The sequence below is a fragment of the Branchiostoma lanceolatum genome, chromosome 8, assembly GCF_035083965.1.
Source record: "Branchiostoma lanceolatum isolate klBraLanc5 chromosome 8, klBraLanc5.hap2, whole genome shotgun sequence".
In the NCBI taxonomy this organism is placed as follows: Eukaryota; Metazoa; Chordata; class Leptocardii; order Amphioxiformes; family Branchiostomatidae; genus Branchiostoma; species Branchiostoma lanceolatum.
The window spans coordinates 21,465,683-21,483,419 of NC_089729.1; the positions used below are offsets into that span (position 1 = coordinate 21,465,683).

Consider the following 17,737-nt stretch of genomic DNA (forward strand, 5'->3'; position numbering starts at 1 on the left):
AAGAAATGTTTGGAGAAGGAGTTGAGAAGAGAAGGGGGTAATTGATGAAACAAAGCCAAAGGGGTAAGTGCAAAGAGCAAACTAAAAAGGTGATGTCCGTGCAGAGCGTCCCAATTATATCCAGGCTCAATCCCCACACATACATAACAATGTAACACCTCTGAACTGTAGCAGAGAAATACATGGTTAAGGCCCGTTGATGATGCAAAAATGAAAACAGTTTGATTTGTTTCGGCTACAATCCGATTTGAAACGGTTTACATTTTGTGTTCACCATGCAAAGTTTTACCGATGCTCAGAACGGTCTACATTGATTTTTATGATGCAATCTCTCCTACTGAGTCTGCTGGGATCCCGCACTGCCTTGTACGTAAGCCTCAGTTGTCTTCGATCAGCATTGAACTGCTGTCCTGTTGAAGCTACCTTCCTTCATGGCCTTGGAAAGTTCTTTATATACCTCCTGGTTTTGATATACGCCATCAAGTTTCCTCTGGCATCCTCTGGATCTCCTGATTTTGCCGAATATATATCAGGACTCCCGGGTTGCTAGAACGCCAGTTTGCAACCATAACAAGATTTTATGATTCAAAAACATGGCCGAAATATCAGATTGACTCCTAAAACTTTCAATTTTCCGCGCTAACCAAAAGTAGTGCCGCAATGACCCCACGTACCAGAGGAACGGCGAGGCAAAATGGTTTCATGCCACTTTTGCATTCATGATAACAATTCCCCGAAACTCTTCCATTCTGAAACGCTCCAGACCACCTCTGGAGAGGGCTCAGAATAGAATGGAACGAAACCGAAATGGAGCATTCATGTTCACAAATAATTCAATATATTCTGCGGAAACGGTTCAAACCATTTTGATTTTTGCATCATTTTGCTGAGTGTCCTAACCAAGTAGAGGTTTGCGGAAAAGGCTGGGCTGTCTACCTGGCCTGGCTAGCTGGGCTGTCTACCTGGCATGTCTACCATGTCAGGCTACTCAGATCCCCCCATTCATCTCCCTACAAATGGTCAGACACATATGCAGCTGCGCCCTCTAGCGGAATGCATCCAAACTACACCCAGTGTATGGTATAGCTTATAGTGCATTGACCAGAAATCTAAGTAGGAATAAACTGATCTAGATATTTGTTTACTTCTGTGAATTTCTAAGGGTATGCAAACAGATGCAAACACATGTAACGATGAAGGAAAAGGAAACGGTTCTTGTGCACATAGTTGGTCTTGGGAACAGCGATACTAGCAGTTTGGCTAAACAAATGAACCACGTAACTGTCGGCCTGGCTGTAGGTGAAAAAACAGATATTGACAGAGGGCGGGCTAGAGTATGTCCCCTAGGGTACCCTAGCATCAAAACAGAGTGGAAGCTATGTGAGCACGTGGCTGCCGGCGGAAGTTGACAGACTTAAAATGAATGTCATTTTCCTTTCATGTTACCGAAGATTTTATAGTCATCATCGTACAAAACAAGTATTGTCTGCTTCGGACCGGTCCTAATCCTGACGTATGTATGACGTATGACGTATCTAAGGAATCTCCAAACAAACGCAAGTCCTTTCGTAAAGGTGTGTGTGACATTAAACACATGATGATGAACCATGAGCTTCAGTCTTGTAACACACTTTGAAATCGAAACTTCACAGACGTGTATTTATCATATTTTAGTGCTTTGCGCTGGAGAGTAACAACATTTGGTTTTTTGTACTTCTGCTTAAGGAATGTCCCATCACAGAAGGTATACCCTAATACCAAACTACAGTCAAACCTGCCTAGGCGACCACCTTTTCAACGCGACCACCTGGTCATGGCGACCACTTTTTCTCGGTCCCGAAAATTTTCCCCATAGGCACAAGCAATAAGCTGCCTGCCCAAGGCGACCACCTGTCCAACGCGACCGCGACCGCCACGAATTGGGACCGCGCAGAGCACAATCCCTGCCCATGGCGGCCGCCTAATTTTCAAGCGTGTGGTGACATCGGATCATTTTGCTGTCGGATTTCACGGAAATGTTTTCAAGACTTTGAAGGACAAAAATAAGGACAAAAATATATGGAATAGCAATGTTATAGCATCGATTCCTCCATGAAGTGTTTAATAAAACGTTCCCCCTATAAACATTATAAAGACAAATGTTTGTGATGTTGTTGTGCCTATCGCCGTAATCTTATAGTTAACCGCAAACTCAGTTCGGTTTAAACTCAATTTTCAAAACGAATACGTAGTGCATGGCGTCAAAAAGTCAGATTTCACAGAAACTACTATCTATTTCTTGTATTTCAACAAAAATCTGTCTGAGTCTTACTACTAGTAAATTCCGTCGAAAAATGACTTCGCGGCGGGCAAAACGTCGGGCGAGAAATATTGTTCCTTGGTCCCGACGCCATCTTGGATTTGGCGCGGCCCGGATTTGGCGTACCGCTGACCTTTCTAAAACACGTTGCTTTTGTGTATGAACATTTACGAATACTCTAGTTATTAATTAAAATTAATATTCTTATTTTCTTTTTATTTCCATGAATCTCACAAACCTTTATTGGACGGTGTGCGTTCTGCTGCACTGACTTACCTTTCGATGCGGCGCGGCACGACGAAATCACACCGTTCCGTTTTCAGCTTTAATTGTCAGATCGAAAACTTTTTGCCCCTTTTATCCAGCGGTCGGCGCCCCAAAAAAGGCTGGGGTCAGCAGGTGTTTTCTAGGGATTTTTCTTAGGCCTTAAAACTCCGATGATGTGCGTGTGTGTGTGAGTGTGTACTATTTAATGTAACCTGTGAATGCGGGAGGGCGCTGCGATCATCGAGGCAACCATTGTTTTGTAGTCAAAATTACGACAAAACTTTGTACACGATGTAGCGGTATACAATTATTACGACCATAACGGAAAATGTAATTTTTGTAGGATCTTTCTGTCAGTGAGGATTAAACCTGGTGGGGGTCTAAATTCACATAATTTTCCATCCATTTATGTACTGTATTGAAAACCTCGACCTGGAAACATGTGAGTGGAATTCTCTTCATGGCGACCACCTGTCCATCGCGACCATTTTTGCTCGGTCCGCCGGGTGGTCGCCTTGGGCAGGTTTGACTGTATTAGAATACGAGGTGATTGTTGGGTAAAGCGTAGCATTTGAAGCATGAAAAATAACACTAACATACTTTACAACTAGTGTTTTTCTGTCACAAACAAACTCAGTCTTTTCAGAATCTTTTCATTCTGCCGATCTGTGCTGTGCTAACAACAGTGCAAGTATCGTCAACGCCTTCTTGCGTTTTACGTTCATGGCCACATTGAAATCAAATCGCCTGATCGAAAAATATGTCGGAACGTGGAGACGTTGTTTAACGACGCACGCCGTGTTAGCTCGAATTATCCAAGAATAAATACACTAACAGGACACAGGTGTGGGCTTTTTGTAAATTTCAAGAAACATTCTTGTATTATCATTGTTCGATGTCATTCTGCAATGTTCCGTGTTCTACACTGAAAAATTCAGCCAAGTTGAAGGCCATGTTGTAGACAATTAGCTCGTAAGTCCCCCCAAAAGTGTGAAATTGTTGCCAGTTGTTGAAGATTAGGGGCTTAGAGATATGTTGTGACCTTGCCATTGTTATTGGTCCTTATCATATACGGGCACTTATGAATGGAACCGTATGCAAAACCACTGCTAATGTTACATCTTTACGGTGTGAAATGTCAGTGTTATGAATCATAAACTACTCGCTCTGTTCAAAATTGATTCATTAAAACCTGACCACTCTCTGGCAATCAGCGATGGAGCACCGTGAGTTCGAGCGCGTAAAAAACGTGACATCTTAGGGCAGCCCCCGTTACTAGCCTATGCTTGTTCCAAAGCAGACAATACTTGTTCTGTACGATGATAACTAAATCTTCGGTTACTTGAAGGGAAAATGACAGTCATTTTAAGTCAGTCAACTTCCGCCAACAGCCACATTCTCACAGTTTGGATACATTCCACTAGAGGGCTAAACCTGCATACGTGACTGACCATTTGTGGGGATATGAATGAGGGGATCTGAGTAGCCTGACGTGGCAGACAGGCCAGGTAGACAGCCCAGCTAGCCAGGCCAGGTAGACAGCCCAGCCTTTTCCGCAAACCTACCAAGTAGTCTGATGTCACAGTGGAAATATAGACAGCATTGATAATCTACATAAGGTCTGAGTAGGTAGGTGGTAATTAGCAATGTAAGGTAGACAAAAGGACACACTGTCAGATATTTAGTGTGTTCAGCAGACAAGGGTCACACTCACACGTCTTGGGAACATGTACGCGACCAGGGGAACAGCAGCGACCAAACAAAGCCTCTGATTTGAATGGGAGTGGGGGGTTGTAGCGTTCGGTTGGGTAAATGGTGGTGTGTCCTACATATTGTATGTCCACTGTAAGGTCTGCTGTAGGAGCAGTGCACAATCTAACTTATGAGGCTCCTCTGCACTGTAGCTGAGGAATAAATGACATCTTTAACTTTTAAGGTTTTTTTTTCTCATACGACGATCCTTCTAATGAAAAGACATCACATGACATAAAGTAACTGTAGGTTAGAATTGTATTTGAGACCATCTTGCAACTGCAATTCCATGGCTTTGACTTGATTTGATTTCGCTTTCCTTGTACATGTAGTAAGTCTACAGCAGAATACACCAAGAACTTCACCTGTTCCATAGTGCTTGGGAAAGACTTGGTGCCCAGACTTGGTATCTCTACTATGGAAGATCTCAAGTCCAAGCTAATCACTGCAATAAACAGCAGTGACAAACCAAAGGTAGGATTAACTCTGTGTACATAGAGTTCAATTGGAACTCAACTCAGCACTATTTTTGGACGACCAACCAACAAAATCAGTTATGGTGCTTGTAGTGCAAAACATTAACATAACAAATGAGGTATCATTTAAAGGCAAATGTACAAGCTTTTCAATGGTCTATAACACATTATGCTAATCATTGACAAACAACGACATATGATCAAGGGAATTTTTTTTGCGACCTGCTCACATACCCGGTAGGTACGTAGCGTTGGAGCTCAACCCAATAATTTACGATCATATCAAACGAGACATCATTGTAAAGGCCACTAAATACGCTTTCCAATGATATATGAATATGATACACTGTATTTGATAAAGTATTCACAGACATTGTGACCGACTTAAATCAAATTTCCAAACTTTTTGTGCCAAGTTTGTGACTCATTTGAAAAGATATACATTAAACATTTTCATTTAAGATTGTTAATGTTTGCAAGGAGAATGTCCTGAGGTTGTTTTTGTTACTGCAGTACAAGATCCTTGTAGGTGGGGTGTGGTATACACTGTGTGGCAGTGCAGACCCACACACACCTTCATCCACTACTGCTCCATCACCAAACCTAACCCAGCCTCTATTGGACGAAATCACCAGTATGCCTTCTGGACGTGATTATACCAGCCAACCAGATGACAGCTCCATAAGACAACAGGCAGCTACCCAATCTGCCCCACTATACCCACCTGGTCATATCATTCATATTGTAGAAGTTGAACCTGCAAGGTAATGACCCTGTCAATATGTGTACTATGTGCTTCTTCTTCCTTTGTTTCCTGTCACCTTGCCAGTGCCGCAAGGATACATGTAAGTTAATTTGCTGTCAAAGCACGACATGTACAATGTACAAACTTTCACTAAGAGTTGTGACAAAGAAATAGTTCATAACGTCCTGAAAATGGTAATGGAAAGATGCTCAAAACACTGACAGAAAATCACATGGTTGTGTAGTAAACAGATTATGATCTAATTTTTAGGCCACAGCAAGTAAATTCTATGGATGACATCACCACACGCATTAATTTTCACCTGATTTTGAAATTAAAAACAAGATTTTTTTAACCCTTTGGCAAAGGTCAATATATCGAAGATGGGGCAATATGTCGCAAACGTTCCATCGCAAATGTTCTAGATGCCGTAGCTTACCACTAGAGATGGAATATGCGGATGACGTGGACTTGACGTTGATGAAGAAAAGGACACATTACAAAGACTCCTTCCAATAGACTATAAGAGGCCAAAAACCTGAAAGAGTCAAACCTGTTTGTCAACGTGGGTAAGACAGAATTCACACACATCTACCTGGCTGACACTCAGGAAACAGTTAGAACAGCAGTAGTAGAGAGAACTTTCGTTGAAACAAGCTATCTGCCAACAAAAATCAAGACCATAGAACGTCTAGATCAAAAGATACAAAAAACAGCTTACAGGAGTTCTGCCTTGACCTTCGTCTTCCCAACACCTACCCACATACCAAATATCATCATAAGGCCACACCAATTTGATTTCATAGTTGATGGATTTTTTGGATAAAATTTTAGCATGAGAACATCATTAAAACAGAAGGCTGGGGTGAAAACTTGCACCCGACCCTGTTCACTCCCTGACACTGTGTGCACCAATTTAAAGTAAAAACTTTGCTCTGAGATCCTGTTTTCATGTTGATTTTTCAATCTAGCATTTTTTTTTAAATTCCGCTAACCAAGAAATTAAATTGGCGTGGCCTAATCCACCAACAGGTTCTTCAGTTACGCTGATCACAAAAATCTGGAAACACAGACACACACACACAAACAGACACGCAGACAGACACACCTAAAACTATATCTCCATTTTTCATGGAGATAATTTCATGGAGATAACAAAATTAGTAGAGCCAGCATGATGTAGTCACAGTCAGTCTGCACAGGAGTCTCCCTTGCCCAGTGTACGGGAAACCTTGTCTCAGCATTCTTGATGTGATAAACAAACCTGGCTCTAAATTTAATAATGACTTTAATGTTGACATCAGTGTTAGGTACTGTTTTATTGAATACGGGGATCAGTGTTAGGTACTGTTTTATTGAATACAGGGATCAGTGTTAGATACTGTTTTATTGAATACAGGGATGAAAGACTTGTTTCTTTAAAAGGATTTGTTGATTTAGTTAGAACCTGTTGTAAGTTAGAATTCATTATAGCACAGAAATGTCAAAAGGTTAAAAAACATCTTGGGAAATGGGGAACATTACACAATTATCTTGTGAATTAGGAAACACGTTTTGCAAACTGTTCTGGAATATTATTTAGGTTTTTGTCTTTACACTGTCTACATTTTATGTATACTTTTGTTTTCCTACTACATGTACTGTATTATACTTGAAATGCAATAAAAAAAAAAAAAAAAAAAAAAAAAAAAAAAAAAGACTTGTTGGTTGTAATACCATATTTTATTGCTTCAATTCTTCTAACATATTTTATGGTATTCAAGTTTGAAAATGCGGATATCTTGTTTTTTTGTCTGCCTTGTTTTTTTCCCCATGCGCACTGAATTTTGAGTCTGCAGAAGATGTCATCCATAAAATTTACTTGCTGTGGCCTTATTTGGGGTTTTGAAAATTTCAGAATGCATGTTCATGTTTCAAATAAACCTGCATGATACAATACATGACTATGTAGTTGAGATGTGGATCATAGATTCTAATACTCTCTTCAATTTCAACTGATCAAAATCACCTTCACTGGCAACCGGAATAGGTCTTGCTTTAACTGGGGTGCAGTTTTCATTTATCCGATTTGTTTTTCCAGCTCCTGCCTGAGTCAGCCTACATACGGAGCTGTCTGGGTGGACACCGACCATTTCACTAGTATCATTGTCAACCCCAAAATGCTGAGTGATCACATGCCTGATGCAGTCATGAAGGCCCTGGACCAGCTGGTACATGTTCAGGCACGAGGACTGCAGCCTTTCCTGCAGCACTGCAGTCAGCCTGTTGTGTAGGTGAGAGCACTGCAGCCAGTCTTTTGTGTAGGGGAGAGCACTGCAGTGCTGCAGCCAGTCTGTTGTATAGGAGAGAGGACTGCAGTGCTGCAGCCAGTCTGTTGTATAGGAGAGAGGACTGCAGTGCTGCAGTCAGTCTGTTGTATAGGAGAGAGGACTGCAGTGCTGCAGTCAGTCTGTTGTATAGGAGAGAGGACTGCAGTGCTGCAGCCAGTCTGTTGTATAGGAGAGAGGACTGCAGTGCTGCAGTCAGTCTGTTGTATAGGAGAGAGGACTGCAGTGCTGCAGTCAGTCTGTTGTATAGGAGAGAGGACTGCAGTGCTGCAGTCAGTCTGTTGTATAGGAGAGAGGACTGCAGTGCTGCAGTCAGTCTGTTGTATAGGAGAGAGGACTGCAGTGCTGCAGTCAGTCTGTTGTATAGGAGAGAGGACTGCAGTGCTGCAGTCAGTCTGTTGTATAGGAGAGAGGACTGCAGTGCTGCAGTCAGTCTGTTGTATAGGAGAGAGGACTGCAGTGCTGCAGTCTGTTGTATAGGAGAGAGGACTGCAGTGCTGCAGTCAGTCTGTTGTATAGGAGAGAGGACTGCAGTGCCACAGTCTTGTTGTTTCATGATAAACCTTTCTCATGAGTATGTTTTCAGTACAGCACCTACAATGTACTTCTGTATATGTACAGAGAGAAAACTTTGTTAACAAAAGTAAGGTTAGTTCACCTACATGTAAAACTGGGATTTTCTCTGATAAGAGTTAATTGAAACCAATCTGGCAAGACAATAAACCATCTTTTTTTCTGTTACCTGTCAATATCATAGATTACTTTTGTCACTTATGCTATATATGTTATTTTGTCTCTCTAGTCGTGCTGATACCATTATTTGAAACTATCGTCCGAGAATGACCCTTCTCTCCGACAGGTGCTAACATTTTTCCAGGAGAGAAGATTCGTCATGATTATCTTGCTGCTAAGTACCTTTTATACAGCAGCTATTGTTCCTTCATTGGCTTGCAGTGGGTGCTAAGGATATATTATTATAAACATGTCCAAGCAAAAAAAAACACAAAACGTCCGCACCGCATGCATCAGCCCATCGGTAACAACCCATTTGTTGAGTCTATAGAATGTCATTCAAAGTCGATTCCACCATCATGGCAACTTGGCAATATTATTCATCGGAACATTTGTGGGGTGCCGTAGCTATGGCAATATATGTCCATGTGTTTCTAGTTGTGTAAGGAGCAAACTTTGAGGAAAATATCGCCTTCAGTCCACTATCACACAAAAAATATAGACAAAAGTTATTCCTCACAAACCTTTGTCATCTGCTGAATAACAGAATTCTGGGTAATGAATATGGTGGCGGTAAAATACACCATGTCGTATGTTGCAGCAACAAATAGGCGTTCTTGATGATTGATCACACTTTGAGTCCAGTTGTGGGTCCCCAAAAGAGATTTTAATAAATTGTCTTGTAAACGATTGTGTTAGATAAGGGACGGAGGATTTTTTACATCATAATCTTCGAATGCAATGTTATCAAAGCTTTTCAGACACATTTCTGTATACATTAGTCTGTCAAGTTTGCATTTCTGGTGGTATTACTGTTATTACATCTAGCACATATTCCTGAATACCTTGTTTTTAAAAATCCCTGTTTTATATTACCCAGTGGTTTTATGTGAACTAACATTACAGGGACATTCTTTACATCTATTGACACACAAATTGATTGTATGACTTCAACATGATAGTAATAACAAGGTTCTGTATATGAGCATATCAGTATACAGGGTTTAACTATCATTTACACGCCTGTTTCTTAGATCACATAAACATTGTCTAATAAATTTTTACCTATTTGCATACTGTAAGGATTGTCTAATTGTAAAATACGATTGTCTATACTACTATGTACGTCCCTGCAGCTTATTTTACTTACTGCAGCCAGATTTATGAGAAAATGCGGTAAAGGCAGAGAAAAAGTGCCACGTCTTTTGGAGCAATGTATTTTCTATAGTTTTAGCATCTCATTTTTTTTAAATTTGGTTTGTCCTTTTCATTGAATATACAATTTGTATGATACGAAATTAATCTTATCATATTATTATTGAGTGTGTGAACTTGTACGGACAATTCTTACATGTTGGCATTTCAATTGTAGACGTTTCCTGTAAGCACTTTTCTGCCTGAAATAAATTTCTGCTCAGACACTTGACAATGTACAATATTGTAGCAGCCAAGTTTCATACATATTATTACGCTACAATTTCTTGGTTAACAGAATCTTTTTAAATGATACTAGATTGGAAAATCAACATGAAAACAGAATCTCAGAGTCAGAGCAAAGTTTTTACTTTGGTGCACACAGTATCAAGGAGTGAACAGGGTCAGGTGCAAGTTTTCACCCCAGCCTTCTGTTGTAATGATGTTCTCATGCTAAAATTTTACCCAAAAAAATCAGTTAACCAAGAAATTAAATTGGTGTGGCCTTATGGTATGTTTGTTGATGATTTGGTAACATTGGTTTCTATCTTTCCGTCTCTCTTGCATGTGTTGTGTTTCAGTGTGTGTGTGTGTGTGTGTGTTTGTACGCCAAAAATAGTTACTCAAGCAACTGGATAAAATTTTGAAACAGACATTTCAGGCAGCATTCTCTCTCTTTCGTCAGTGTGTGTGTTTGTGCATGTGAGTCAGTGAGTGTGTCCATCACTCTGTCTGTCTGTCTTTATGAACAAGATACAAAAGAAGTAATGATTAGATGGTCACAATGTTTTGTCGCCATATGATGTGATTATGGCACAGTCCAATCTAGAAACAAAGTTCTGACCCTCAAGCAATTATTTTTGGAACTGCAGCACACATGCTATGTGATGATTTGGAGTTTTAGATACCTTTGGACCTAGGAAGAAATGATCAAAATTTGTTGGTGCTTTATAAATAAAAAAATTGGATAGCACAGAAAGTTATGAATGGTTTTAATTTCGGGAGGGAGAAAATGGAGTGCTCAAACTTGTTTTAAGTTCGCGTTTGAGACAATAGTAGACAAGGGGGTAGGAGGGCAAAATATTTGCAATGGTTTGAAATTCGGGGCAAAGAGATAACTGCAAAAACCTCGAACATAAAACCACCACAAACATTTCTGCATTTGCATGAAAGGGGGATTGAGTTTTGCAGAAAGTATTGTTTTTGCTGCGTCTTTGTCACTGCATAGATTCGTCAGCATAGGCCAGGAAGTTATGGATAGATTGTGTAGGTAGGCCTTGAAAAGACAATGGTCAAGGTCGATTTTTGGCCTTCCAGCAGCCTTCCTTAATGGTCTTTAAAATCCCAAGAAGAAGTTGATGTGCAGGTGCCTTATTGTTGATATACTTGAGCTAAGGAAGCTCATGGTTAAAATCTGCTGGAGCTAAGGAAGGTCAGGGTTAAAGTCTACTGTAGTTAAGGAAGCTCAGGGTTAAAATCTACTGGAGCTAGGGGAGCTCATGCTTAAAATCTACTGGAGCTAAGGAAGCTCATGGTTAAAATCTACTGGAGCTAAAGAAGCCCATGGTTAAAATCTACTGGTCCAGGAGCTAAGGAAGCTCATGGTTAAAAGCTACTGGAGCTAAGGAAGGTCAGGGTTAAAATCTACTGGAGCTAAGGAAGCTCAGGGTTAAAATCTACTGGAGCTAAGGAAGGTCAGGGTTAAAATCTACTGGAGCTAAGGAAGGTCAGGATTAAAATCTACTGGAGTTAAGGAAGCTCATGGTTAAAATCTACATGAGTTAATGTGGGTCAAGGTTAAAAAATGAACTAAGAAGCGTACACATCGGTCTCAAACCGAAATGTGGAAATATAGAATCTCCATGGTAACGTTACTTTTACTATCGGTTAGCTCTTAATCAATAGTGTCGGCCTGGTCCACAAGTTTGCAGGTGATTTGACGATTCACCTTCACCTTGTGCCATTCTCATCTTGAGGGTCAGGGACGATTAGCCTTTCTTACCAAAATACGACTGTAAAATTCAATAGCCCTACCACGCGTTAGTAGTGACATTGATGTTCCATGTGCCGTGTGCTATAATTATAGTACTAGAAGAACATCTGTGCAGCAAATCTTGCTTTCCACTGACGAATCCTCAGAAAACGAGACGATTAACTTTGAACTTAACTGTAAGAAATTTTACATCCCCACAAATCGCACCAGCTGATACAACATATGTTGAGGTATCCCATGTAATGTGTCGGGATTAGGCTATGAACGTACCTCTTTATAACCATGAGTAAAGCGACATTTGAGTAAATACAGTGTAGTTAGAGCCAAGCGAACCCATAACTGATATAGGATGAGGTGTTTGGAGTCAGGGTATGTGTGTATATGATGTAAAATTGTGCTAGGCTTACCCATTATCGTCCACTTCAGTCTTTTCCCTTCTAGCGCTATACTTGAAGAACATAGACCAGAAAAATGCACACTAACTGTCGAAAGTAGTCTACAGACAAATGACAGTAAAGTCACTATGTTTGTCCCACCGCTTGCCTGACGCAATGGAAGAAAACAATGTTTGTGTTGTGAATTTCCCCGACATCAGCAGCACGTGGCGTTCACGTGATAAACGCATGGCCATGATGTTATGCCGTGCAAAAATGTATCATCTGAGCGGGGTCGCTAGGTTGTATCAAACCTTCCTAAAACTGGCAAGAGTTTCAAACCTGGAACCACCATGGATCGTCTGAATATCAAAGAAAGGTTTAATGTCTGCTACATTTAAAAGATACTAGCTATCTTGTATTAACAGTTAGAAAAACATGATGAAGTACGCGGTGTTAAATTACATACGAAATACGTCATGCATGACGCTTCCGTGCAACTTGTTGTTAAAGGTTCGGGAGTTTATTCTGTTATGTCGCTGGACGTAAACCTTTTTCATTGTTTTGTATAAAAGAGAGAGATGGTTAAGGATCATACTTATGACGTTCTTTGTTGCTCATGAGAACAGCCTTTGGCATAATACACCGCGACATGTGGACATGACCCAAACTGGACGTAAACTACTCCTGCACGTAAATAGGTTATGTTACGTTACTCACACAACACAACGGATTACGACCGAATGCAACAGAACCCATCTCAACACAACACGACCGATCAACCAAGCAACCAACACACCGACCGACCAACCTACCAAACAACTGACAAACAATTGCACAGCAGACATTCTACTTTTCAAAAATCCTGAGAAGAATTTGTCCGTCCAGATGGTAGGATGTCCGGCTGGTTCATGGAGTAAATAACACGGTCAGCAGTTTTACGTAAGCAATAATACAACGTTTCTTTTCCTTCAAGAGTTTGTTAGCTTAAAATTACGTACAAAACAGGACCAAGTAGAAGTAATTTCAAAAGCTAATGTCGGCATTAAAGGGATATTTAGGCTACATCCCGTGGAAATTTTACTGCATACAAAGCAAATCACGGGTCGATGAATCCTTCCGTTTCATAACTATGCTCTGACGTAATCTATTAAGAAAAGACCACAAAAGCGGTGAGTTGTAATTAAGTGTGGGTGCCCCGGTATCTATGAGTTGAATACTTTTACCATCTCCTTACCGTGGCTCTCGTACATATTTTGCGAAGGCGACATTTTGTTATTCTCGGCCTTAAGGCGTCAGCATCACGACAGAAGGGCTGAAACAATTTCCCATCTCTACATGAAGGAGGTAGAAATACTCGCAGCGACGTTTTCCCATTAGCAGACTTTATCTTCGCTGCAGGGCAGGTTTCCTAGAACCGGCGGCATTCCGGTAATCGCGACGTCACATGTGGGAGAAACGGCAGGATATCGCTGCACCGCCTGGAGTGTTGGGTAAACTCCCAGATCAGCGCCGGAGAAAACCTTTGATCTCCTACGCAAGTTTTTTCGCCGCAAAATGCATAAATACTTGGCGGAGCGGCTTCAGCACATAGACATATCGCGACGCAGTAAGAAGTGCACATCCAACCAACAGGTGAGTGGCGCTTTTCCGTTACTGCTACATCATACGGCTACTGCGGTTCAATCTATCTTTTTGCAACCACTTGTTAGAGTAATAGACTTTTGAAGATCGTTGAGTCGACAATGTCTGAACGACGGTTGAGTTTTGCGTCGTTCTACACGGTTCTATATCATATGCTGGAACAATGACACACTCTGTAGTGAGAAACGATGCTCGTAATTTTACGCCTTTCCGCGTTGGCGCTAGATAGACTTCTCTGTGCATGTGATGCAATTTGAGGTGATAAATCTAACATAACAGTATCTAACTTATTATTGTACACCACCATTATGTTGAACTGTTTGTATTTGGTTTTTTCGCTTCATTTTCACATGTCGCTAGTGCCTCTATAAGCCACAATAAGCGTGCCTCTATATAAGCAATTGTTTTTTTTGCTCGATCCTCGAAAAACATGTAAACAAAACCTATTACTGCTGAAACCTGTTTTGGGGGGTATTTAGATGTCATTTTCTCTAGTTGTAAAGTCGACAAAGACGTTTCTGCTATCCTTCGTCCGTACCACACAGAAATTGAATGCTCAACGCGTTTCGTAGATTTAAAAAAAATCTATTTACGCTTTGTGTGTATTCATGTCTTTTCTGCCATTCTTTTTGCACGTATTCTAATTATGAAATCAACGGGTTTCACACATCCAAATCAGGTCGCAGCGAGGTCGCAGTACGATCGCTTTCTAGTGGAATGGGGACATTTAAGCCCCTGTCACACTTGTGCGTATATACAAGTCCGCATGAGTTGCGTATTAACAAGTTTTTGGTTTAGGTTAAGTTTGCAGCCGAAGAAGTAATTTCTTTGGTTCGATAACTAGGCTGCACAACGGTAGGTCAAAGTAGAAAACATCTTCTTCCCTGCAAACTTACATAAACCCAAAAAAAATGTTCATGCGCACCTCATACGCCCTTGAATATACGCACAAGTGTGACAGGGCCTTTACACGTGGTCCCACTTGTAGGCTCTATATTGCCTCTTCTCTTACTTCTCTAATGGTGTTCTCGGGATGCCAAAAGCCACGTCCCGCAGGGTCAGATGTTGCAGATGACTTGGCGCCATCTGAGCCCAAAGCGCAACATGCACCTGACCCTCATCCGTTCAAGATAAAGCAAGGCTTAGACGTGGCTGTTTTTTGTGTGTGTTCTCAGATTCTTGTTCCACATAGACTGTGGCATCTGAAGGTGACTATGGTGGTGAGTGTGTTGGCGTCCTCTGCGGTTGTGCTCATGTTGCTGTGCTGTGTGACCGCGGCCCCGGCAGAACGGTTCGGCAGCCATCAGTACAGGTAAGACATGCTGCCGCAGGGATGTCTTTTGGAGCATACTAAAGATAAGTTATCAAATAGACCAGGTGATTACACGCTACGAAAACGTATGCCTTAGACAAGTTCATATCCTAAGCACACTCTTGAAGTTATGAAAGGAACAACAGATGCTTAAGATAAATTTCGACAAAATAATCATGACGAGTCTTAATTCACCGCGGATTGTGGTTAACGTTACCCCCGAGAGAATCGATTTGAATCGGGAAAACGATCGTCCAACGCGACGGACGGCGCGTTCAAATTGCAATATTTTTGTTCCAACAGGAATAGAGATAAAATATAACGTGATGAGGGTAATAACGTGATAAGGGTAATATATGATATCGACATGTAACAGAAATAAACTCTTTTGCTAGATTTGTGTCACTTGACTCTTACCAAATAAAGGTGAACAAGCATGACAGATATCATGAAAACGTGTCTCCAGACACGTATATCAGCTCAATGATATGATAGACTACTGTTACTCTATGAGCCGAGTAGATCTTGATAAGATTTGATTAAAAGGCCGCAGTGGAAAGTTTTGAGCCCTATAACGTGTATCACAATTTCCCTTTTCCATTTGACTTCCTCCTCTTCAAGTTTCAGGATGACTTAATTTCTTCCATGAAGTAATAAGGTATGAATGTTGTTTTTGTGTTTAGGTGTTTGAAAGAAAGCTATGAGGTGTTCACAAATATCCTTGTTGTTCAAAAATTATGCAAGAAACATAATCATTCTTGTTTTCCTACGGCTATGAATGGATTCAATAGGGAGTTCACTTTGCCAAAATTCCAAATCAGCAATGTGTATTTTTTTGTATCATGGAATTATGGATACACAAATATAGCGAGATGAGGCAATGCCTGTAATGGATTTCCGGCTGTTTTTCCCGAAACACATCTTTGCTTTAAAGATTAATCATAATTGAAGCAGGTGTGCTGTAAACGGTCGGTCACAATTACGATTTTTACTGCAATTCCGTACGGTAATAAGCAATGATGTCAAAACGAAGATAATTGAGTGTTTGGTATATGATGACGAAGCCAAGAACAACTAAACTCTTCGTATTCAAAAGCGCGTGAGACACGCGTGGTGCAGTGATTGGCGCACTCTGCTAGCCAGAGAAGCTCCAGTCAGCCAGATAAGCTTCCGTCAGGTGACCGAGCAGACTAGAGCTTATCTGGCTGACTGGAGCTTCTCTGACTAGCATATACGATTTTTGGCACCGTGTAGATCTGCTTGGAGATTAGTAGGTGGGTAGGTGCTGATGACACTTGGAAATGTTTTGATATCTCGTGTTCTGGACATGCTATGGTCCTGATTTTTAGTAGTAAATAGCTCTTTGGACAGAGAGTGGTATATGTTTTGGCTCCCTAGCGTTTTTTGCAACTGCAGGGAATAACTCAAGAAGGGCTTGACGGATGGTGTGTGGATAGCTTGAGTGATGATTTACATAATTAGATACTTATCATGCAAATCTGTATCTGATTTGCATAATTAATGAGGAAAGTTTATACATCCGCCGCATGTCATGTAAGGACTCTCAAACATGGTACATATGTAACTGAGGAAGAGAGATAAATTGATTGAAGACCTCATTTGCATAATTAATGAGAAAATACTATAACTCAAGATGGGGTTGACGAATCATAATGATGGTTGGTATGTAGATAGCTTAAGTGATGCTTTGTATGATTAGGTGATAATTATGCAAATCAGATTCTAATTTGCAGAATCAATGAGGCAATTTCAAAAACCCGCTGCGTTCCATGAAATGACTTCAGATATGTGACATTTGATCATAGGAAAGTTGATCGATAGAAAATATGAAGACCTAATTTGCATAATTGATGAGAAACTATTATAATTTCATGCTGGTAAATGGCTGCAATTTCATACTTGTGGCATTTGGATAATTGATGATTAACGTTAGCAATTTCGCAGGGAATCACAGGGAATCCTGGAACTAGACAAAGAGGGAGTACTGGGCAGTACTGATTTGATGCAACACCGCCCAATTACAAGTATTTCCTGCCGGTATGGAAATTTGAAATCGCAGTGACATTAAAAATCACCAGTCTAGCGATGGTTTGGAGTTTTTTGGTTAAGGTTTACTTTTGACTAAAAGTCTTAAAAGGGTAGGAATATTTCTTTAAATGTTATATTTCTTCAGATAGGATTGTTCTAAATCAAAAATATGAGGTGTGTTAGCATATTGCCATTTAGTTGACCGAAAGACGGGGTGATAATGTGTATCTGTATCTGTATAACCGGTATAACCACCCTTCAGCGTAAATCACGAGCTTCGCAGGCACGCGGTGCGCAGTAGCTGGTTATATTACAGAGAACGGCTTATCATTAATCTGGGCTTCGGGAGTCCGCAAGACACTTGAGGAATGTGGTTTTGCCTATGTATGGCATTCACCCCAGAATCTTGTTTTAAATTCTTCTCAGATTATTCCATCCATTTACCAACGTCTGAAAGATATGTATTTCCAACATTTTACAACAGAAATGCGAAACAATAACAAATTACGAACGTACAGATTATTTAAGAATACTTACCACGAGGAGAAATATCTAAACATTACAAACTCTCGA

At 40.7% G+C, this 17,737-nt stretch overlaps 2 protein-coding genes across 4 annotated transcripts in view; both read left to right on the plus strand.

The window, feature by feature from the left end:
* Window positions 1-10,034, plus strand: part of LOC136439592 (diacylglycerol lipase-beta-like) — a 37,540-nt gene extending 27,506 nt beyond the window's left edge. For both annotated transcript variants that reach the window (XM_066435029.1, XM_066435028.1), the window contains exons 11-13: window positions 4,651-4,792; window positions 5,308-5,558; window positions 7,620-10,034. In XM_066435029.1, coding sequence (XP_066291126.1) covers window positions 4,651-4,792; window positions 5,308-5,558; window positions 7,620-7,812 — 586 coding nt within the window. In that variant the 3' untranslated portion in view covers window positions 7,813-10,034. The remainder of the gene's footprint in view (window positions 1-4,650; window positions 4,793-5,307; window positions 5,559-7,619) is intronic.
* A 3,629-nt stretch (window positions 10,035-13,663) lies between these two features.
* Window positions 13,664-17,737, plus strand: part of LOC136439603 (uncharacterized) — a 10,293-nt gene continuing 6,219 nt past the window's right edge. The window contains exons 1-2 of one of the 2 annotated variants that reach the window (XM_066435051.1): window positions 13,664-13,794; window positions 14,979-15,115. In XM_066435051.1, coding sequence (XP_066291148.1) covers window positions 13,717-13,794; window positions 14,979-15,115 — 215 coding nt within the window. In that variant the 5' untranslated portion in view covers window positions 13,664-13,716. The remainder of the gene's footprint in view (window positions 13,795-14,978; window positions 15,116-17,737) is intronic. The other variant, XM_066435052.1, reaches the window with a different exon arrangement.